Source organism: Haliotis cracherodii, unplaced genomic scaffold (genome assembly GCF_022045235.1).
Source record: "Haliotis cracherodii isolate W230 unplaced genomic scaffold, xgHalCrac1.p SCAF_8, whole genome shotgun sequence".
In the NCBI taxonomy this organism is placed as follows: domain Eukaryota; kingdom Metazoa; phylum Mollusca; class Gastropoda; order Lepetellida; family Haliotidae; genus Haliotis; species Haliotis cracherodii.
The window spans coordinates 3,777,100-3,802,727 of NW_027266341.1; the positions used below are offsets into that span (position 1 = coordinate 3,777,100).

At 41.9% G+C, this 25,628-nt stretch overlaps 2 protein-coding genes across 2 annotated transcripts in view; one reads left to right on the forward strand and one right to left on the reverse strand.

Moving 5' to 3' along the window:
- The window catches only part of LOC139450094 (gamma-aminobutyric acid type B receptor subunit 2-like), a 134,617-nt gene that overhangs the window by 66,124 nt on the left and 42,865 nt on the right, over positions 1-25,628 (reverse strand). The gene's annotated exons all lie outside the window — the stretch shown is intronic.
- LOC139450171 (uncharacterized) lies at positions 15,917-20,122 on the forward strand. The gene is made up of 3 exons (XM_071231849.1): positions 15,917-18,046; positions 18,111-18,952; positions 20,107-20,122. Exons 1-3 carry the CDS (start codon positions 15,917-15,919, stop codon positions 20,120-20,122), a joined length of 2,988 nt encoding a protein of 995 aa, XP_071087950.1.

The window sequence follows — 25,628 nt, forward strand, 5'->3', positions numbered from 1 at the left end:
ATCGAACAGTTGACTCTGATATGTGCAGAGATTGCTCATGACTCAGGAAATGCTTAGTCGCTTATATTTTACTGGAAAATGACAACGACTGTAACTGCTTTATGAAAGAGTTACCTGCCCTCGATGTGTACACACATAGGCAAAGACCCGATGCGCGGGTTTGAAAAGGACGCCGACAGAAAGGGTGTTAAGAGTTACTCACGTTTGCTGTGAACAAAAGAAAAAATACGAACAAACTTTTTGTCGTCGTGGACATGAACTATTTTGCGATTTTGTCCAACGTTATCACGTTCAAAGTTGGCTGAGAATGAGGTGTTGAGTATCGACGGTGGCAACCGCCTATTGATCAGGCTTGACAGGGCTCTCACGTCGCACAGATGGCGAGATCTAACGACTCTGGCCGTTCTGCGAAATCGTGGCACCACAGGAAACTTGTTCGGAAGAATACAATACTTTCCAAAACAAATATTCCCCAGATCTCGAAATTACCCCCATACCTTTTCGGGGAACGATCAAGAGGACGTCACCCTATGATAAGTATTCTCAATCTTATAACGTTTGTGAGTGAGCGAGCTAGATTAAAGTCGCTTTGAACCCATTCCAGTTTAAGGAATGAGTAACGGGTGACCCAGCGGGCGATGCAAGTCATTAAATCTATAAGTACAGTAAAGTACGTTTATAACGAACACCCATATAACGAACTGACCTATTTTTTACTCCCGGTCATTTGTTGTATATATGTCTATATATACTTATAACGAACAACGGATATTACGAACTAAAATTAGTGGTCCCTTTGAGTTCGTTATAACCGTAGTTTACTGTAATCTATAACTCACCATTAGATCTGGGTCTAACAATAACCGGTGAGGTCGGGTAGCCCGGGTTCGATTCCCGACACGGGTACAATGTGTCCCCCGCCGTGATATTGCTGGAATATTGCCAAAAGCGGCGTAAAACAAGACTCCCTCACTCACTCACCCTCACAATAAGTGTAGGGATTCATATGAAATGTCTCTATCGATTTCAAAACTCTGGAGTATATCATTAAGCATACAAGAATACCAAAACAATATTTTCCTTCCAAATTGAGGAAACGGCTGTAACCTGTTGTTCGCTACTTGAAAGGTTCTATCTTCTCATAATGGGATCATACCGGCCTCATGAAATGTAAGAAAATGTTCTCTGAAGTTTACTGAGAAAACAATCTGTGAAATGTTCGGCTTCCTCACTGATAACATCTACCATCTGTTTCTTTACCAAAATAAATCGAATTTTTTGCTCAAAACAAGGTAAACTAAGACAATTAACTTTAACGTCAGGTATATCTATGATCTGGTATCTGATATCGTTCAAAAGCTGTCATAATAACCGATAATCTTCCACTGATTTACCCGTACGGACTAAAAATTAAAGAGGCCAGTGAAATTGCCTCATCTCTTTCATAATTAGATTTATGTATAAGGATGCAGTGACAATAAAAGATTCTCCACAAGAGTGAGTGACAATTCTTCAAGTTTCCATTTTTGGCTAACAACATTCCAGCAGCTCCAGCCTTTTTTGTCTACATTTTACAACCTTTGAGATACAATCGAGCATACGACAATTTCAAAGAGCGTCATATTACTCTGGCTCAAGAGTTGTGTGACCAGAGTTACAAGAAAATTCAAACACTCAGAAAAAGCGTAAAAATAACCCCTCGAAGCCATACCATATGCTGAACAATTGACGTGTCTTTGCATGTGTTTGTGACTGGTGACACAGTAGGGGAAGGATACTTACACCTGGTATCCTCACCATTTGAACAAATGCTGATGATATAGTTGGGATGTTACAATGCTCTTAGTAGAGATTCCTTTTGATTAAAGATATGTTTATTGTCACTTTTACTTATTACGTGTCACAGCTAAACGAAAAATCTAACGTTTTTCTACCTATCTTAATTTTTTCTATTTATGTTTTGACGATATGTTGATTCTGACAGGTTAAAATGGAAAAACGAAGGTCAAATGCAAGATCTCCTAATGCTATACATCAAAGGGAATACGTCTTCAAAGAATCCCTGTTAGCCAGGAGCCAGTTTTCTTGAGCCCCAACTTACTTTTGGTAACGTCTTTATCTATCAAAGGGACCTCCATGAATTATTAATCCCACAAAGTTACGTCTATATATTCTTAAATCAGGCAGGGTATAAATAAAACAGCAAATAGACCGTTTATAGTCCAAGCTCTATATTCTTCTTCATTCATTCGTTAATCCTGGAATAGTATTGTGCGTCGCGTTTCACAACGGTTTTCACGTCAGTAGTGTAGTATGGGGAGTTTATGTTATAGTATGCAGGTAAACATAATCGTAGCGCTAAGATCCCTTTTGCGGCCCGAAGCGATTTCACAGTGGACGGATTGACGGGGGTGCACAGTAAATAATTAAAGCAATTACGATGAGCTAGGTGACGATGTATGACCACGAATGTGGTCAAATAAGCTACCACCAGACCCAGACGCTAATCCCCATGTCAAGTGAATAACGCTTTCTGTATGAGGAGCTGCTCGAACACTCTGATGACATACGTCGGATTCGTCCATCTATTAACAGCTGTGAAGGATTTCTTGTGTGTGCGAACATTTCGGCTTCATGATCACTTCGTCGAGATTCTTTTGTGGCCCCAACAGCCTTGGTCATTCCTAAACAAATGTTATCCTTCAACGCCACCATAATCTTGGAGTCTTTGGAAGAGCGTCGGGCGTCTAAATATTTATTTGAGCTAGCGATAGTCCAGTTTCGGTGTTGCTTTGATGGGCCTCTCATCGTTTATAACTATGTCTAAAGTCAATATATCACTGATGTCCGATGATATGCGTGATACATATGCTCTGATAGCAACCAGGCTGCTTTCATAATTACTGAAAAGCAACCGAAACGGAGTATAAAGTTGGCGAGACAAGTCAGACTGTATGTCAACAGTGAACAGTAGCCATGTTGACTTATTTTGATCAGTTTCTTTCTTTGCAAACAATTTGAGAACGCCTTTTGAGATTTCGTGACTTGTTGGCCATTGAAAATCAGAGAACTACCTTCTTCGGTGTAACAAATTAATCTTTTATGTTATCAATAAGAAACATTGTCACATGAAGATGCATGACATTTGGAAATGTTAAAGGACATCCCATCTATTTGTGTACAGCAATACATCATCTAGGATAATTATTCCGTTGCTGTATTTAGAATGGATATATCTTGGGTTTCAGAAGGAAATATGTAGAAAAGGATTTCATTTCCGTCGTTCTTTTGATATTTTGGGAATAACTATAATCCGGTTGAAATTAATTTAATGAACTATTTTTAGTTTTGATCTTATCTAAAATTTCCACATTATTATTGTAATAATTATATATGTCATTACTTATTCGTAATTTATTTACGACACCGCCTCGTTTGATGTCATTGACTGTAATCGACGTTTATCAATCAGACCTTTTGAAATCAAGTGTCCACAATGGTTTCTGATTTCCAATAATTTACTTACAGTCACACACTTCTGATTGAATTAAATCAGGGAAGCTCTTAATAATAATTTGTTGCATACATTCTCAATGCAGAAATTACGTTACAGGTTCGGAGACTATTCGATATCTACGATCCGATAGCAGTGATTCCTCACTTGGGGTTCGGTTTATTCGAAATTGCCAAGAATACTTAACTGACAGAGACAAGAGGTCGTCGTATAAAGTTAATAACTTCCTTCAATTATACATGCATAACTGTTATGACAATACACCATCGGACCGGGACACAGGTTCTTCTGTAATTCAAAAGGACCACACACTATTTTGTCGTGTTGATAGAGCGTTCTATTTGACCAATATTGCTTCCGAAGCCTTGCCAAGTAAACGATGTGTTGTTAGTTCTACATGTGCATTAATGACACCAACTCATTTGCATTAAGATATGAAATGTGTGAATTCCATTGAAAAAGACGTTAATGCATGAATTGAGCACTCATTTCCTCTTTGCATTTCATCTTTTTACAGAAGTCATTAATCATACCACAGTTACTGATTTTATTCAGCTTTATAACATGGACCCACTCACTCGCTTATCTTCCCCCCTGGTATCAAGATTAATGTAAATGTCCATTTAGACAGTCGATTGAGTTAGTAAGTTAGCCAGACTCATCACAACCTATCAGTTTAGTGTTAGGAATATTATGGGAATAATATGCAAGCCTGAGAGAATTACCTCTATGTTAAAATCCACAAGCACGAGTATGGTTTTGAAAAATCTAGAAACATTATCAGGCCGAGTCTAGAATTCTGGATCATGACATACCGATAATGGACGTACAGCGAATTGTCACTCCTTAGAAGCTTGGATCACCGTTGCCCCTTCTTGTTGTTTGTAGAATAGACGTCTTTGCTGATTTAATGTGTCCAAAGAGAGTCATACAACTAGTGCGCAAAAGTATTTTGATCAAGGCTGGTTGGTTGGTTGGTTTGTTGTTTAACGCCGCACTCAGCAATATTCCAGCTATATGACGGCGGTCTGTATATAATCGAGTCTGGACCAGACAATCCTGTGACTAATTTCATGAGCATCGATTCACATGCATCAACTGACATGCATCAACCAAGTGAGCGAGCCTGACCACCCGACCCCCTTAGTCGCCTTTCACGGCAAGCGTGGGTTGCTGAAGACCTATTCCACCCGGATCTTCACGGGTCGTTTGAGCAAGGTTACCACATTCAATGCCTCAGTAAAGCTGTCAAAAATATATTTCTTCGGGATATTTAAGGCTTTCTCTCTTCCAATTTCCAAACATAAGCATGTTGCATTAACAGGGCAGGAACATACATGTCATCAGTTCATAAGACAGATTACTACCATCCTCCAAATTTCAAAGCTCCTGTCCAAATCTTACCACCATACCAACCTAGCTTCTTTGTCCACCTGCCTTGACCAGTCTATGACCCTGGTTTGATTATACTATTTCAGCAGATCATTTCCGTGTTTCAGTGAGATCATATTTACAGAAAATACCGGACACCAGTTTAATTAATTACATATCTGATGTTGTCAACGAATACCACGACTGACTTGACCAGTGACATTTCAATCTTATACCCTGGCCAATCAACCGCCTCGGTGGTCTAGTGGTAGAGCATACGCCCGTAGAGCGGAAGGTCCGGGGCTTGATCCCCAGCCAGTCAATACCAAAAGACGTTTGAAGATGGTACTTGTTGATACGCTGCCTGGCGCTCGGCATTAAGGGGGTAAGAGGAGTTGGATCTTCATGTTAAATTGAGGCATGGTGCCTCAGTGTGCTAGCACTATGAACCCGGCATTGGTCCGGACTAGTACAAGCAGCCACACACAAACACACACACACACACACACACACACACACACACACACACACACGTGCATGCATGTCGCTATATCAGTGAAAAAATCTTGAACGCGACGTTAAACCCAACCTCACCCCCACCTCACCTTACCCATCTCAACTCACCTCACCTGGATAATCAACAGAACATCATCTTATCCTACTCACACCGGGAAGTGTCATGGCCTTGCCTTGACATATACCTACATGCTTTCGTCTAGCTGTGATCATACGTGATGATGATGATTTTTTTAAATATAAAATGCGTAAAGAGAGTTTGGGTGATCCTAGCACAGTCAGACTGGTTAGGCTCATCATCAGCTCAGGACCCTTGCCCCCTCTGCACGCAACCCTGACAACGAATGGGACTTCTCCCAGTAAGTGCTGCCTGGTCAAACCTACCGAGAACGTTTCGGGGAATGTGATGACTCCCCAAAACTGCTGCCTTCTTCATTACCCAGATTGTCAGAAGGGCTGTATACCTGGCAGCAAACACAGGTGCCCACACACTGTTAGTCAACAGATTTGAAGGTACCAAACCTTAGGCACCAAAAACAATGGGGAGTCGGACAACTTGGTACTTTGGATGCCAGTGGGACATTTCGAAAGCGAGGTCCGCATATTTGCCATGTTTTTCCTGAATCTTATCAATCACATAAGGGTCAACAGGGAAGGAAAACCCAATGATATAAATTATTTCATTGTATTTATCAAAAAGGACAAAAAGCGAGGTCCGCATATTTGCCATGTTTTTCCTGAATCTTATCAATCACATAAGGGTCAACAGGGAAGGAAAACCCAATGATATAAATTATTTCATTGTATTTATCAAAAAGGACAAGATCAGGGTTGTTGGCCTGGATAGGTCTGAGGCTGTATTTGGGCTTATTCCAAAGAATTTTGTATTTATCATTTTCCATGACGCCCTCTACATATTCTGGGCCATACCATGGATGGACCTCTATGTCAAAACCACAAGCATGGCGAAGACGGTAATAATATGATGGAACCACTCCATCATGCCGCTTAAGAAAAACTGTGTTTGTGCCAAAACTAGGCATCCAATATCAATGTGTTGGAGAGTCTCATTAAATTCATTGTATAATCTTTCATATTTACATTTTGTTACAAAATCACACATTGACAGTTTCGAGTGGGAAGTAACTGGTCCTGAGCAGCAAACGGAAAGCCTAGTTCTGTTTCACTTCTCAGACAAGCTGACTTCAGCTAAACCTAACACTCTGCAGGGTTGCTGATCCTCTCAGCACGACGCAGTGGTCGTTCAGAGAGCCTCTCTTTGAAAAACTGAGCAGGCCGATTTGATATGGCACTTCGCTTGGTTGACACTCATTCCTGTAACGTCCAGCATTACAGAAGCATCAATGAAATAACCATTGACATTGTGTGAGTGAGTTATATTTAAAGTCACATCGGCAATATTGCAGCCATATCGTGACACCACTGACATTGATATTATGTCCCTCATCCTGGGCTCGTTAATGAAAACTGATGAATGATTGTTTGCAAAAGTGCACGATACAATTCTGTCATGAAGAACCTCCACGTTTATCAAACCACACCCTCCAATTATCATTTGTAAATGTAAGAGATTGCGGGAACAGCGAGGATGGGGGGGGGGGGGGGTCTATTGTCTATTGTTTGACATGATTCTTCATGTGAGGGTTTCAATATCCTGAATGTTTTGTTTCGTTTCAAGTCAACAGCACCACAAGAATATGAAAGGAAGGATTCAGCATAAGTATGTGTGGCTTTGACTTTATTGTGAGCGCTCAGCTCTGAACTCCCGATTTTCTTCAGTCTACATTTCTACTCTGCTTGCAGTTTCTGCTCGTTCTTCCTTGATATGGGCATTCTCGAGTTTTTCCTTAACCTGCGTCCCTAAGTACGTATAGGCCTGACCTTCCACGAGATGGTCAATAACTCCTCCCCCAAGTAAACTGACTGATCATCCCGCTTCTACCTTTCCACATTTCAGATGAAGAATGTTGCATTTGTCGAGTCCAAAGGTCCAAAGGACATGCCGATGTCATTAGAAAAAGGACTTGACTATGAGAATCTGTTGTTTTTTTAGTGTGGATCCTCCATTGGCAATAAGTTCAAGGTCATCCGTGTTAAGAAGGTGAGTAAGGTGTGTTGGAGATCTTTGCTGAGGAGGTCCAGCCCCTGCGAATACATATCAAGTTGAGTTGACCAGCGATTCATAAAAGACTTGAGTAAAACAAACAGTCGCTCGGGGAAGTCAATACATTCCAGTGACTTCAAAATCCATTCGTGAGGTACAGAATCATAAGCTTTTCTGTAGTCTATCCAACCCATTGAGAAGTTACGGTGGTAAGTTTTAGCCGATGATAATTCCCAAAACAATCAACAAGTGCTGACAGCATCACCATACACCACTATGAGTGAGAAGTGGTTAATATTCCAGGTATATCCCGCCGGCCTGTGAATAATAGAATCTGGCAAGGCAAGCTAGTTGGCAGCATGCGCACGAAATAAACTCCATTACCAAACCATTTCATATTGTTATACTGCAAGAGTGTAATATAAATAGTTTCCAAATGCAACGAGTAGCATCTTAAGACCACATAAGGTTCACCAAACATTTAAACCAAAATGGTCATCTCAAATTATTGCAGTTATATTTCAGTTCGTGAGCTATTGTAATAACGATTTTATTATCAATGCACATAATGTGGTTATTATATAACTTTGATGTTGTATGTTATGGCACATTAACGACATAAATAAAACATCTCTCGTCCTCCGCTCGTGATCAAAATAACGCTCGCAGATTATTGCCCCATAGCTTTGTCTCTTGCCAGCATTTGATCAAAATTGTTGGGCACTTGTGTGTAAGAACTCTGAAAAAGGAAAACTAATATTCCTTACGGCGCCAGTGTTTTCGGTTACAATGTTTTCCTGATCTATCCAGATCATGATTGTATTTCAAAATATGCATGTCGAGGTGGTAATCAATCACGATTTCTTTGAGGTTATGCCCAGACAGTGAAATAGAGAAGATAATTAATAAAACTGAATCAATCTAGGGAGAAAACCAAACGATTATAAACTTATTTAATTTTCAAGCAATAACCTCGTATAATGTGCACAATACAATGACGTATAAAGTATAGAAATCTCAAAAAAAAATATAATTAACAACGTAACAATGCTTTGTTAAATTGAGATTTTCAAATTTATTTATGATCAAGTAAAATAGTTTTTTCTTTCACTGTGTTCATGACCATTAATTAGAAATGATATTGTTCTGTCCATATACATGTATGTATATATCTGTTTCAAGTGTCATATCTTACGGTTATTGTTATTTCGCTATAATGCCCATGTTTAAATTTTTGGTAACGCATGGTAATTGAAGACTGTTTCGTACCATGGCCAATTCCTTCTACATCCACGTGCCAAAGTACACAGGTGTACGTGAAAAGTTACTGCCATAAACGTATGTGGATACAGTGAACCCCCGTTACCCCAACTCCCCGAACAATGACGTCTTGACCGTACAAAACTGACTAACAAAGTTGCAATACTCCGAACTTTTCACAGAAACCGTCACCGCCTGGATTCGCTGAGGTTAACTGTACATATAAAACGTCAAAGCCAGGGAACAACCAGTATCGATTATCCGCCGAAACAGATTCCTTTGCGTGTAAAGGCAAAATAGTGTGAATATAATATGAACGGATCACTGAAAATTAGTGAACGGGGGGTAGGCTTGTCGTGCACTACCGGTTTCATCCACCACTCACTCACACAACCCGCGAAACAAAGTAATGAGTGAGTGAGTATGGTTTTACGCCGCTTTTAGCAATATCCCAGCAATATCACGGCGGGGGACATCAGAAATGGAAAACATGGAAAAGGGTTCAACAACAGCTGCTCGTGTACTTTGAGTGAGTGAGTGAGTGAGTTGGGTTTAACGCCGCTTTTAACAGTATTCCAGTTATATCGCGGCGTGTCAGCTTAATGTGGGAGGAAAGCCCGAAGTGATGCAGGTCTCAGACGTTTACCACTTCGGTGAAACCCACGAGCACGGGTATGGTGCTGACAAACCTAGAAACATAATCGGGGCGAACCGGGATTCGAACCCACAATCATAGGTTTCTAGCGTGCCCAAGGGACGCAACTCTGCACAGCGAATCGCGGCGCCTTAGACGACTGGGCCACCCGTGCCTCCCTCATGTACTTTGAGATTCTTGTGTTCAGCGAATGTAAAGTACAGGTAAAGTACAACACTGGGGCATCTCTGGACACCTTATGTTTTGTTGATTGGTCGATTTGTATTATGGCCACCAATTCTTGTGATAATATTTGAAGATTAGATGTATTTTCAGATTGTTGATATGCTGCTTTGGAATACAAAGTCTGTTACATCATGGTGCACAGTCCTCAAATTGACAATTGAACAGCTCCGAACCTCACTGAGAAGGATTTATAGTACACCCTTAATAGTTTGCATGTATTAAGTATTAAGGATTCGTTTGGCTACCGCGCTGTCATCAATACTGAATACTCTAAGCCCACGTTAGACATATTAACAAGACCTTAAAACAAATTCTCATACTTCAAGTCACCATAATACAAATATTGTATTATTCGAAGCTGACAGTTAGCAGTTTGACTCGTGGATTAACTGCACTTCAATATATTCATGGTAGATTGCACCCAGAGCACAAGTGTATGCAAGGAGAGTCATCTTTTTAAGAACACGGCATTTAAACATCACTCTCATGTATGCCTGAGATTGGTTCCATGATCATCTTTACTTCATTACTAATCAAATCACTGTGGTGATTGGTGGATGTTATCAGTTTGTTCGCTGTGGTCATTCTTGGTAATATGAGACAGGACCCTCTGGGACGTATTGACATGTTCCATAATTTAGGGAAACTAATTACCATCTGCGAAGATCAAGCCATAACTCTATCAAAAGAGATGATAAATTTGAAATATCAAATTAAGCAATTAAATGCATGCAACTCGAATTAGAAATTAGGCCACAGCAAAAGGTGCACTTGTTTTGGAGGAGGGGGGTGGGGGGTGTTGTTTCTAGTTTGAGCGCTGTCATGCTGGGGAGTACCAAGAACTACCCCGTGGGGGTTCCGGGTTAGAATTGGTTCTCAGACTTGGTTTACAGGTGGTCTAAGAGGCGACCAAGTCGGATAGTCAGCCTTGGGACCTTGTTTGATAGCGGGGCATCGTACCTCGACGGTATGGGTCGTTGTCCACACAATACTACTGTATTGCTGACCTACAGGCATTCGCCATATTGCGAGAATATTGTTGAGTGCGGCGTTGGACAACAAACAAACAACCAAAAACAAAGAACCGGCTTTAGGTATTGTGGGTGGGAAATCGAACCGTATCTTTGGATGCGTGACGCGCGAACGCTTCAACCACTCAGCCACCAGACACCATTCTTAAAATAGTCATATTAATTTAGCGGTACTCCATATAAAGAAAAGATATATTCACGCACACATACCCCTACAGCCACTATTCAATACTGTAATAACATCAACAAGCATTCGGATAAAATGTTTTGTCAATCCATGCCTCGATAATCGGCCGTCTTATTTTTCATTATATAGCTTTTATACAAAAAGTACATTGAAATGAAACTTTTCATTGTTCGTCTCCTCTCTATTGACCAAATAATTCTTTTGAAAGATGATTCATTTTGTTTTCACCACATTTCCATCTTATTGCTCTCCTAATATGATATGTCAGGGTGTTGAATTGTCGAGATTAAGCAACATTTCTGAGAAGCTGCATTAAAGCCTTGGACGGATTCCACAGAGGAACAAGATAATTCACTTATACCCAACAGACATGGACACACGTACATATGCTTACAATCGTTCAGGAACAATACAGTCACAAAGCTTTCACTTGAAACAAACAGACATGTTTTCCAATGTCAAGAACAATATTGCCCTAACATCTGATGTTTCAAAGTTGAATTGTGTCAAGGCTGATGAATGTGTGCGTGTGTTGAATGCAAAATCTTTAAATACGATGAAATATCGGCCAGTGTGTAAGTTGCGCTTTCAGTTTTATCACGATGTGTAAAGTCATGTGATCGTAAATATGTTCTACTTTGGTGAGTGAGTTTTGTTTAACGCCACCTTGGACAGTATTTCAGTGACATCACTGCGTATCAGCTTGATGACGGCGGAAGTCCCGAGGAGATGCTAGGTGTTGACCTGCACGGTGCTGACAAACCTGCTTGTAGAACCATAACATCAAGACAGATCAGGGGGAGCAAGCATTCGGACACATGTTCCTAGGTTTCAGGAACGCCTAAGGGGCGCAACTCTGCACAGCGAATTGAAGTGCCTTAGGCGACTCGGCCATCCGTGCCCAAACACGTTGGTAAAAACCGACAGGTATGATGTTTACAGGCCACGCATCATAAAGCAGGCGAATCCAGAATTCGAAACCAAGAACAGCGCATCCTGATATCTAAGGGATGCAATTCTGTACAACCAGCAAGTTAGAACACAGGATCAACAGCGGTCCTTCAACTTGACGAAATACAAATGCATCTATAAACGTCTTATGGATATTTTTTAAATCATTATCAGTCCCAAGTAGCCAAAATGTTCTGTTGATGAACATCTCAAGTAATGAAGGCAGATATGTCGAAACCACAGTTAGCCTTATTCGACTCCTGCAAATACTGTGTTTAAATTTCATATATCTATTTCATATGACGAAGTACATCAAACTTCATACTTCTCACAAATACAGTGTATGAGTGAGGGGATTGGGTTTAACGATGGATTTAAACAGTAATACATTCATATCAAGAGGCGGAGTGGAAGCAGGAAGTACGGGAAGTACACGAACATGGGTATGGATCAGGGCGAACATGGCTTCGAACAGACCATCAACGGATCCTGTCACGGCTAAGGGAAGCAACTGTGCGTAGGGCAAGCTGCCGCAGATCACTGACCCCTTCCGTTCTCCAATCTTATAGAATAGACGTTAAGTAGAACACGGTCGCATGGGCTTGCCATTACCTGTGAAGCATGTTACTGATCAAGCCCCTTTTTTCAAAAAGAAAAGAAAAGAAAAAAATTAGATTTTTTTTCAGCGTGTAATACACCTCATTCTTTAGCTTCCGTCTTGAGATCTCGTCACATTTGCCTATTGGGAAGTAACCATGATGTAATAAGAAATTCTATAGCTATCTCATTTCATCCACGAACATGACGTTGCCGAGAAATTGTTCAAAGCCAAAAAGGATTTAGAGAAATGAAACCAGCCGTTCGTGCTTTCAAAATTTTACCAGTCGCTTTGGTAAACATTTACCTTCAAGAAAACGGTTTTGAATCTAAAAGACGATTGCCCTAGTGGTGTTGACTTAACACGACACGGAACAATCTGCGCCATACCGTATCGTCCAATCGAAAAGACCTCGCTTGCCCGGATGAACAAGCCAGTGAAAAGCGATCCTTTACAAACACACGCCTAACCACGGGCGTAGCGGTCTGAATCGTGGCAAATTACCAACTGGAGGAAAAGCGTCTTCCGAGATAAAATACATTCTTTGAACAGGCACATTTTAAATAGATGTCCATATCGAATTGCACGGTCTTTGCCAGAACGCGAAATCTGTACTAATTGTGTCAGGGTAAGAGTATTGAAAGACTTAAATGTTCCTTTAAAGTAATCGACCTTGCTCTTTGAAAGGATCCCCTAGCCCTCCATGAAGGTGAATACAATACCAGCAGCTCAGACCAAAATAATTATCCTTGTACTTTTTCTTTAAGGGGTTCAGGGACCAGATATAAAGGATTTGGCCACTTGTTCATTCTGGTCAATATGCCTTACACTTGTAGAACATTTAAAATGAGAAATTAAAATTGAATTTAAATATAACAACCATCGGCCTGCTGTAACGTAGAATATGTCACCAACATATGTTCCAGATGACATAGTTACCACGCTGCCACTAGTCAACGTTATGTCGTTTTAAAGGAACATAAAAAATATATGTGAAGGTTTGAGAAGAAAATATGTAAAAGCGTCATTGCCTATATTCAGATTAGTAAATAGTAAATGTATTCTTCGGCACAACTTGGTTACTTTCCTGTTTATATTCTCAAAATATTGGTCGATGTTATTTTCATAATAACTGCAATTTTATTTTATATCTCCCTCGCTGTATAAAACCAAACGAACCTATATGTATATTCCAAAGTTTGTTTAAAAAACAGACCACATGCATAATTTGATGTGCCTGTGCATAAAAGCGTTGACAGCAGTCCAAATCATTCTAAATGGAAAGCGTTGACAGCAGTCATTCTAAATTGAACTCTGGAGGTTAATATATACATATTAATCATAAACAGAAGTTTGACCTCATTACTATTGCATCCGTTCTTGGCGCAGAGTCGGTATGAAACTAACACTCTTCAAAAAAAGAAACGCGCAGGTAGTATGTAGTTCATTGAACCTGACTACACAAAACATCCGGTATACAAACTTGTCCTCAGGACAGAATTCGCACACTTACCCCAGTCAGTGCCGAAGAGATGCAAAGCCGTGATTGCTCCCCGGGGCGGTCACACGAGGTACTGAGTTAGGCGCAACCTTGTGACATGACAATGAACAGTTTTCAATGCCTTTGTACAACGACATGTGACTATCAAGCTCCAAAATTTCATATTTGTATCTATGACATTAAATTAAATATATCGACTTTTTTCGGTACAATAAATTGACTAAGTATCTACCTGTGCATTACGTTGTTTGAAGAGTGTACACACGAGTGTAATGCAGACATTCCGAGAAACAATGGCAATATGGATAATCTAAGATATGCAGATGAGTAATCTACGTGAGTAGTGTCTACGTCCGTATTACATAATACATCATGCACCATCTTGAGAGTTCCCATCAATGACTGTGTAAATGTGTATTCCTCCCAATAATCTTACAAGAATCTGCAAATGCTTAATGTTACTACAGACAGAAGCAGGAGTCATCCCACCGTCAACTCCAACCCATTCAACCAGAACGTCCATCTGACTGGGTAGTTTTTTTCCTTTCGTCCAATTCCCCCTGACTTCTTCCTTCTTTATCTGACCAACACGTGCGTCCATAAAGATGTTTTGTTGACCTGTCAGGAAGACTAACAGGCCAACGTCCAATCTTCAGGCTCACCACACTGATGTAGCGCCGACCCTTCCGCTTCCCTGACCTTGTCCTGGATACCCAATGGAATAACCCTCTTCTTCACTTGCTGGCTAAATCAGCAGAGATCAAATTAACTCTTTTCTAAGTCAGGTCAATCAAAGAATTTCTTTGTCTGTGGAAGTGGTATCTAGTTCAGATGTGGTTCAGACCCTAGTCATACATTCCAGACATCTTATAACGGCTGAAATTGGTTATATTGTCGTTCTGTCCGGCCTTAAATGGAGCATTGACTCTAATAGCGAAGTATAAACTCGTGATTTAGAGACACGGGCCATCACAATGGCATCTCACACAACACTAGCCGGACCTGAAATTTATTTATGTCTTATACTTGATTTCTATATAAGGTTGCTACGGAATCCTTCTGTTAATTAATTGTTTTGGGGAGGTTCCTCTGTTGATTACCATGAAATATGACTGTATCTGCTGGAAGAAACTATCATTTCATTCAATTTACAAAACAATATCGCGATAACCTAATAAGTATTGACTAACCTTTCGAGAGTTTGGTGTGCATTAGAGGAGTTTATTGGCCATTCTGTCTCGATACAAATGCAATGAAATAAACACACTGATTTCCCTGAGTGGCAAACCTCGTGGAAAGAATGCCAGCAGAAGGAGTCTACTACGAGATCATCTATAATAACTGTCGAAGAGAAATATCGATCATGAAATTAGAAAATGACGACGTTCTTTTGCCGCCTATGCAGCTACTGCGATATTGCCCGCACTCATTTCGTGTTTCAAATTAAAAATTACTGGAGATGCATGGCGCCTCGGGACAAAATTCCCAATTCTATCCATGCTTTCTACTTTTTTACATGATTTTAATTCCAATCCAAGCACTTTCATCCAAGTGTATTTTTTACATGGTCACCACCAAAACCTTTGAACGCAGCAGCGGAACATAAAAATACGGAACTACCAACAATGTACTCGAGACAATTAAATACATGTATCCAGTGGAGCTATTTGTATTGACACATTTCCTTGACTGCTGTTTCTTCTTTTGAGATCTTTATCGCTGAAAAGTTACAGAAAATGAAAATATGATGAAAATACGAATCGGCCAAATAAGGATACTTTTAAAGCATGGACTGTATTTTGTTATTTCTGAAAACGTGAAGGTACAGACATGTATGTACGACGTATTGGTAATTATCAGTGCTTTCAGTAATGACATGTATTTAGGAGTTAGCGTACGCATGTTTTGTCATTACATGTTACATAAATACATATCATTCACCGATACAGGGCAATCTCAATAAATTCCGTCTGTTAAGTCCGATGCGATACCTATCTGCGTGCAGGTCTTATAGCACCATCACCACCATCACAACCATCACCACCATCACCGCCATCAACACCGTCACCACTGTCACCACAAACACCACCATCACCGCCATCACCGCCATCAACACCGTCACCACTGTCACCACCAACACCACCATCACCGCCATTAACACCGTCACCACTGTCACCACAAACACCACCATCACCACCATCACCACCATTACCACCGTCACCACTGTCACCACAGACACCACCATCACCACCATCAACACCGTCACCACTGTCACCACAAACACCACCATCAACACCATCACCACTGTCACCACAAACACCACAAACACCACCATCACCACCGTCTACACCATCACCGCCATCAACACCGTCACCACTGTCACCACAAACACCGCCATCAACACCATCACCACTGTCACCACAAACACCGCCATCAACACCGTCACCACTGTCACCACCATCACCACCATCACCGCCATCAACACCGTCACCACTGTCACCACAAACACCACCATCAACACCATCAACACCATCAACACCATCAACACCGTCACCACTGTCACCACAAACACCGCCATCAACACCATCACCGCCATCAACACCGTCACCACTGTCACCACAACCACCACCATCACCACCATCCCCGCCATCAACACCGTCACCACTGTTACCACCAACACCACCATCACCACCATCACCGCCATCAATACCGTCACCACTGTCACCACAAACACTACCATCACCACCGTCTACACCATCACCGCCATCAACACCGTCACCACTGTCACCACAAACACCGTCATCAACACCGTCACCACTGTCACCACAAACACCGCCATCAATACCGTCACCACTGTCACCACAAACACCACCAACACCACAAACACCACCATTACCACCGTCACCACTGTCACCACAGACACCACCATCACCACCATCAACACCATTACCACCGTCACCACTGTCACCACAGACACCACCATCACCACCATCAACACCGTCACCACTGTCACCACAAACACCACCATCAACACCATCACCACTGTCACCACAAACACCACAAACACCACCATCACCACCGTCTACACCATCACCGCCATCAACACCGTCACCACTGTCACCACAAACACCGCCATCAACACCATCACCACTGTCACCACAAACACCGCCATCAACACCGTCACCACTGTCACCACCATCACCACCATCACCGCCATCAACACCGTCACCACTGTCACCACAAACACCACCATCAACACCATCAACACCATCAACACCATCAACACCGTCACCACTGTCACCACAAACACCGCCATCAACACCATCACCGCCATCAACACCGTCACCACTGTCACCACAACCACCACCATCACCACCATCCCCGCCATCAACACCGTCACCACTGTTACCACCAACACCACCATCACCACCATCACCGCCATCAATACCGTCACCACTGTCACCACAAACACTACCATCACCACCGTCTACACCATCACCGCCATCAACACCGTCACCACTGTCACCACAAACACCGTCATCAACACCGTCACCACTGTCACCACAAACACCGCCATCAATACCGTCACCACTGTCACCACAAACACCACCAACACCACAAACACCACCATCAACACCGTCATCACTGTCACCACCAACACCACCATCACCACCATCACCGCCATCAATACCGTCACCACTGTCACCACAAACACCACCATCACCACCGTCTACACCATCACCGCCATCAACACCGTCACCACTGTCACCACAAACACCGCCATCAACACCGTCACCACTGTCACCACAAACACCACCAACACCACCATCACCGCCATCACCACCATCACCACCATCACCGACATCAACACTATCACCGCCATCAACACCGCCGCCACCATCACCACCATCACCACCGTCACCACCAACACCGCCATCAACACCACCAACACCACCATTAACACCACCAACACCGTCACCACCGTCACCACCACCGTCACCACCGTCACCACCGTCACCACCAACACCACCATCACCGCCATCACCGCCATCAACACCGTCACCACTGTCACCACCAACACCACCATCACCGCCATCAACACCATCACCACTGTCACCACAAACACCACCATCACCACTATCACCACCATTACCACCGTCACCACTGTCACCACAGACACCACCATCACCACCATCACCGCCATCAACACCGTCACCACTGTCACCACAAACACCACCATCAACACCATCACCACTGCCACCACAAACACCACAAACACCACCATCACCACCGTCTACACCATCACCGCCATCAACACCATCACCACTGTCACCACAAACACCGCCATCAACACCGTCACCACTGTCACCACAAACACCATCATCACCACCATCACCGCCATCAACACCGCCACCACTGTCACCACCAACACCACCATCACCGCCATCAATACCGTCACCACTGTCACCACAAACACCACCATCACCACCGTCTACACAATCACCGCCATCAACACCGTCACCACTGTCACCACAAACACCGCCATCAACACCGTCACCACTGTCACCACAAACACCACCAACACCACCATCACCGCCATCACCACCATCACCACCATCACTGACATCAACACTATCACCGCCATCAACACCGCCGCCACCATCACCACCATCACCACCGTCACCACCAACACCGCCATCAACACCACCAACACCACCATTAACACCACCAACACCGTCACCACCGTCACCACCACCATCACCACCGTCACCACCAACACCACCATTACCACCATCAACACCATCACCACCGTCACCACCGTCACCACCGTCACCACCATCACCACCGTCACCACCATTACCACCATCAACACCAACACCACCGTCACCACCATCACCACCATTACCACCATCAACACCATCACCACCGTCACCACCGTCACCACCGTCACCACCATCAACACCAACACCACCATCACCACCATCAATACCGTCACCACCAACACCACCATCACCACCGTCAACACCAACACCACCATCAACACCCACAACACCATCGCCACCATCACCATCATCACCACTGTCGCCACCATCACCACCATTACCACCATCCACCCACCCCATCAACACCATCAACACCATCAACACCGTCGACACCCCGCTTACTCAAATCCCATGATTATCTTGCAGCGTTTCGTCAAATGAAAGATTCTGTAAAAAATCACCACCGATCAATGTTTGTGTTAGCAAGCTACGCAGAAACCCCGGGTTCGAATCTAAACAAATGTTTCCCTGTTGGGAATCCGAGACAGGGTCGATCCCCAGTACATTGTGTCTAATGAAGATTGGGTGACCTGGATTGTTGTTCATGATATCAACCATTGGTTTGTCAGTGACAGACTACCATGAAATAGCTAAGTGATATTTCCGATTGCGGCGTAAAACGACACTCGCTCACGCATCCCAAAAGAATACAATATGTGAAGCACATTCTTGATCACCCCGTCGCTTAAAGGGAGACGGGACGACGGGTGGTTTAGTCCTCTGAAGCGCCAAAATTCGCTGTGCAGAGTTGCGTCCCTGCAAGACGCAAGAAACCTATGATTGTGAGTTCGAATCCCGGTTCTCCCCGATTATGATTCTGGGTTCGTTAGCACCATACTCAAGCTCGTTAGTTTCACCAAAGTGGAGGAAATCATCACTTCGGGTTTCCTCCCACATCAAGTTGACACGCTGGGATTCTGTTAAAAGCGGCGTCAAACCCAACTCACTAACTTGAAAGGGAGCCAGTTGCAGCTGTATGAATCAACATTAAAAAGCATCTCTGCGTTAATAATTTATATCAGTCTGACAGGTGATTACACTAAGCCAATGTCTAGGATTCATCATGATACTTATTACAATGTTTACGCCAAGACTTGAAACGGGCACCTTAGCGAAGAGGAAAGCCCCGCTTTAAAACAAGGTAACCCACTCAACGTGTACTCGCGTCAAAGTGGCCGTCACACACAACCTGATTCATCTAAGTTTCTACGCCCGTATTATGATATAAAAGCATCGTGATGCCTCGTGTTAAATGCACGGCGCTAAAGATATCATATTCATTATAAGTGATGCTACTTCTTCATCAAAACAATTATTCTTCATTAACCGACCCTCTCATTCAAACACAGGTTCAATGTATTCTAGAGAGGCATCCCTCGTTAGAGTGATACTTGTATAAATATGATGTTGACAGTCGTGAAGAAAATGGGACGATTGTCGTGTTTTGTACCGGTGTTGTTAGAACCAAGGGTGAATATCCCTTCTTCAGTTTATTCGTGGATTTGTGTCTTTAACTAACTGCAAATCGATTCCGTTTAATGGATCAACTTTAGTCCAGTGTTATATGGCAGATCAACATATTCCAACCATCATGGTTATGTCTCTTCACTGTAATTACCGAGCCGAAAAATAGTCCTTTCCACTTGTATAAGAAGAGCAAGGATATTTAGTGCCATCATCATCATCAGGTTCACAGATTATTTCAGCAATTTTATCCAGAAGTGTTAAACCATCGAGGGTAATAACTTTCCGATGTTTGCATCTGTGCACTTAGAGATTCTCAGGACTGAATGTCTTCAATTGATGTGAGATAACGTCACATTCATGCGTTCTTGAGGGTGGTAGAAATGACGTTATTTTGCGTTCACCACGACACGAATTGACAACGTTACGATATGAGAACAACAATTGACTTCAGAGAATTTTCTGTGTAGTTCTTACAATAAATGCCTTTAACTGGATTAACTGATAAATAAAGTGCGCACTTGAATATCAGGAACAGGAGTTAGTTGTCCCTTTTGAAAGAATGAAAACGAAGACCCATGAAACAGGCGTTGGACTAACGTCATTTATACATTAAGGATAGAGAAATTATAATTCCCCGAAGCGCGTTGCCAATTCACTAATTAACACCTCCATTCTGGACCTATTTAATAAAGATTATTTACTTCATGTCCTTAAATTATATCCCCAACAGCCCATCAAAAGAAATTATGTTGCTTAAACATTACGATAACTCACTTTGGCCTTTCCAATCCTTTAGGTGAAGTACCGAAGTGCCTATACTCTGCATAACTATCTCAAAGTTGCCTTTGTTTAATCATGCTCGCTCAGTATTTATACGAGCATCAAAGTAAAGTTTGATTCACTTTCTCACATCATTTCTTGATCTTTGTATATATCCACTTATCGATTCAAAGAATGCAATGTATTTAGTTCTCCGCACGAATGCTATACTATGAAAATAAAACACATTAGCACACTATTATTGCCCGTGAATGTATCCACTACGTTTCAATGCCGCGAAATCCGAACCCGGTATATATGTCATTATCCTTGTGACAGATATTACTCATGCGATAACCAACAGCAAATGCGACACTGTTTCCATTACCCCCGTGGCAGACTAACAACACAAGACTAAGACAATACAAGATTTGTTTCTTAGATATACTCAGCAGATGATGCACCGAAAGTAGCCGCAGACACACTGCATAAATAACATCATCTCGGGGTACACCTCATCCTATTACTGTATGAATAACGCTACCCTCAAATTCACAAACACGACACAAGACTATGGAAGGTGGGTGTATATACTGTATAAAATAAATAAAGAACTGCCTACTACAGGTAAAGTGACATATTTGTCTTTGACGTCATAGCTTAATGAAACATCGGAAAGACATCAACATTGTATGATTCGTGTAATTACAGTCAAACTAAACTTCCGGGCAAAAGTGTGATGGTGGCAAAAATGAAACAAACAATAAATGGTTATTGGATGGTGATGTATTCGATACGGGACCTTTGGACCTTAAGTTTGCATAGTTTCGGCGACTGTTTTCAGCCTTGTGACGTTTTGATCACATTTCCAAGAGTACACTTTTTTTTGCCATTTTAGATACAGTAAACACTTGTTAACTCGAACACTGTTATGTCGATGCATCGGACATGAAACTTTATTGTCTGGTAGAATTATCGGCAAGACGGTTTTATGTCAACAATACGTTAATATCGAACTGCGATCATTGATGCATTGTCGATAACGTCTGAAATCGATTTTTTTATATAGGTATGGATTATAATTAGGACAATGTGCACGTGCTCATATAAGGATTTTATACTTGTTCTTCAAACCAGTGTTTAAGTGCGAAATATGCCACCATGGTATTGTCCAGTAAACTGAAGATCATGTACGTATTAAAACGATATATAGTGAAATGCTAATACACATAGGCATGTATTCAAGGAAAAGTATTATGTGGAGAACGCGAGGGTTTCAGATATAAATCTTGCAACAACGTTGTTCTCTATTCCAACTCGTGGTCCAGTTAAATATTTTTCTAAGAAATAATTGTACATACTCTCTTCATCCTCCACAAAATACAGCCCTTGAACCAGGCTCCTTCCCAGTGCGTGGCACCTGTATTACCCTTCCAGCATAAACAAAGCCACCAGTGTGAACGCTGCCATGGGCCATTAAAAGAATCTTGAACTCTTCCCTCTAACCCCAAACTGTTGTGACATTTATATTTTGTGCATGTCTTTGGGAATTCCATTCAAGTGAACGGGACAAGTTTACAACTGACTTGTCAAAAATGAAAGCAAATGTCACCTGAAATGTCCTGAGAAAACAATGTTTGAAATGTTAGACTTCATCCCAGATAACATCAAGGTGAAATTTGTGGATAGGACGTTTGGGCCTTAAAGTAGCCATCCCCATGGGTACCAAATGTGCTCCCCACCTTGCTGATCTGTTTCTTTGTGCATACGTCGGAAGTTCTTCTTGGAATGGCCATACTAAAACATTCAGCGTCAGGTATAGGAATTATCATCCATATGGATGGTTTCTTCAAACATAAAACATGTTTAATGTCACTTTTTACAAGTCAGTCTGGGGAGCGAATATATTTACTGATACGAAATTATGTCAACGCGACGTACACAACATGTTCAGTCTACTGTTTGAATAAGTTGGAATGACGTGTATATTATCTCTATAGGTCCCTAATCTCTTTCCATTACTGAAAAGTAGCATTTACTAAGTCTATGGTTGTACCAAGATAGATTCACATTATAACATTGTCATGGTGTTAAAATGAGCCAGTCATAAACCTCTGTCTTACCGTTAAATCTTGAAAACCAAGCGGCTAAGAAAAGGTGTATACGTATTTATACCATATTCCGATGCGTATAAAATCTCTACTTCAAGACCATTTTGCCCCTTTTTGGCATTCGATGAGGCAGTTCCATCAGAGACTAATAGGTACATCTAATATGGCTATCACATTGACAATGGCTATCGCAAATATGGCCATCATGATGAACATTGCATTATTTCCTTTCGAATTCTATCTCAAAGACAAACAATTATTCTGTGTTCCTATAATACACATCTTGGTCTTCTGTAACACGTGGAACACCATCAACATCAAAAGCAATGGTTTCCTACGAACGCCGGGTCAGTGTAAGTGATACCTAACTTTGCCAATTACTTGAATATGGATTATATCCTGCAACGTAAAATAGTGCGGACTGATGTTTCGAGTCGATAGATATTTACTATTACGAAATTTCCATCACTGACACGTTGTTGTAATAACTTCTGTGAAGGCGTTCAGCGTTATATTAGTGGGATATTGTCAGTTACAAGAACCTGGAAAATAAGGCTCACAATATCTTGTGCGTTAAAGGTTGTACAAGATGCCATGGCCCCAAGACAACGGGCATAAAGGGAGTGATCCTATTAAACCATCCCAATTCATTAAATGGTTGGTAAAACCTGCTCCCTTGGGCTTGGAGGGCGGTGAAGATATTGAGAAAGATAATTTCCAATCACGACGCCAAGATCGATACTGGCCATCGTATGTTAAAAGTCTTGTTTGGCTTGTGGTCCACCCTCGCGCTGCCCAATACCAAAGACTGTCCGAGAACTGAAGTGACACGTTCATTCGCCTGAAACTTGGATGTTTTTCTGTCGCGTCGTTTAATCGATGGCCATAAATGTTGACTTGTGATTCTTTAGGGAAAGTGTGTTCGTTAAATTAACGTGTTAGTAGTTATTTTGACAAAATATTCTGTATCTGTGATTACGTTACATGTTTCTTGTTGATTATACAAGTTTGGACCCTCTTGTGCGGAAGCCTAGTGGTTAAAGTGCCCCTTCGTTAAAGTGACACTGAATACGCGGGGTCCATACTTCCCAAAATAGGTGCATGTGCAGTGTGTTAAGTCAATGGCGTATCTGCCCTGATGTGGCTTGCATATTGCTACAAGGCGGAACATCATATTTAGACAATCGCATTCGTATCAAAGACTGAAATGTAATGATAGTGATTATAACCATGCATGTACCGTTACGTGAATCTTTGTCGAGACATTAATGCAACTATTTTATTTAAACTGTATGTTTGAGGAACGTAGGCAATTTCATGTGAAGTGGTGATCTATTCCATCGACTGCCGATGCCACACCATCGGCCAAGTAGCAGTCAATACCTAATGTTAGTCGGCTCTTACAAGACTCAGGCACTCGTAAGCTCACAGAAATCCCCACATGGAGTTCCTTGCAGGAATTTTGTTTGTTATAAAGCCGCCTAGGGATGTCCGCTCGTCTGTAGTGATAGTATTCACCTTTTTCTAAGATAGATGTTTCTAAAACCTAGATGCTTGAAGGGGGTTAGTGTGCATTATTTTGAGTTAGGCGCAAGTATTAACGACTGCGACAAATCCTTACCTTAATGTAGAAACATTGGAGAAAACACCAACACTGTTAGGAGTTTTACGTAATATGGTTTCTAAACTGACAAAAGAAACGATACACTTGAAAATTGAACAGTCACCGAAACACTGCAAACTTTACATCCAACGCTAGGACATCCGTGTCAATACATCACCATGGAATAACCATTTCATTTTTTGCCACCGACATGGCTGTATACTCTCTTTAGTTCGGCATTTTCAACGCTTTTTGTAATACTGTAACCACGTGTGGAGTAAACGCCTCTATATGGGACCATATGATAATGTCCATCTCTTAGTGTGCTGAGCAAATGGATTGAAACAAGCTCATATACGTAATTGTTTTGATATCAAATTCCACGGATAACGTCATATAGTGCTACGACGTCGTGAAACAAGGTTAAAAGGCAATGACGTCACAGCTAAGAACGTTGCGGCGCTACTCCCGTCCTGTTTGTAATGATAAATAGGCGAACTGTCTTATAATTCACGTTTTGTTGAACATTAAAAGCACTAGCTTGGACTATTTAACTTTAAGTAACTCGAATACATTTCAAACAATCAATGTGAGCTGGTCCTTGTCTTTACGGATTACTCCAAGAACTAAACGGTCTTCATACGAGTGAGTGAGTGAGTATGGTTTTACACCGCTTTTAGCAATATTCCAGCAATATCACGGCGGGGGACACCAGAAATGGGCTTCACACAATGTACCCATGTCGGGAATCGAACCCGGGTCTTCGGCGTGACGAGCGAACGCTTTAACCGCCAGGCTACCCGACCGCCCCTCTTCATACGAAAGCATCTCGCCATTGTCAACCTTCTTGTGTTCACATGGATGTTAGTTTGATTGATTCGTTCAACGATTGAAGCTCAAATAACATCTCCAGGAACTTGAAAGTGCAAAC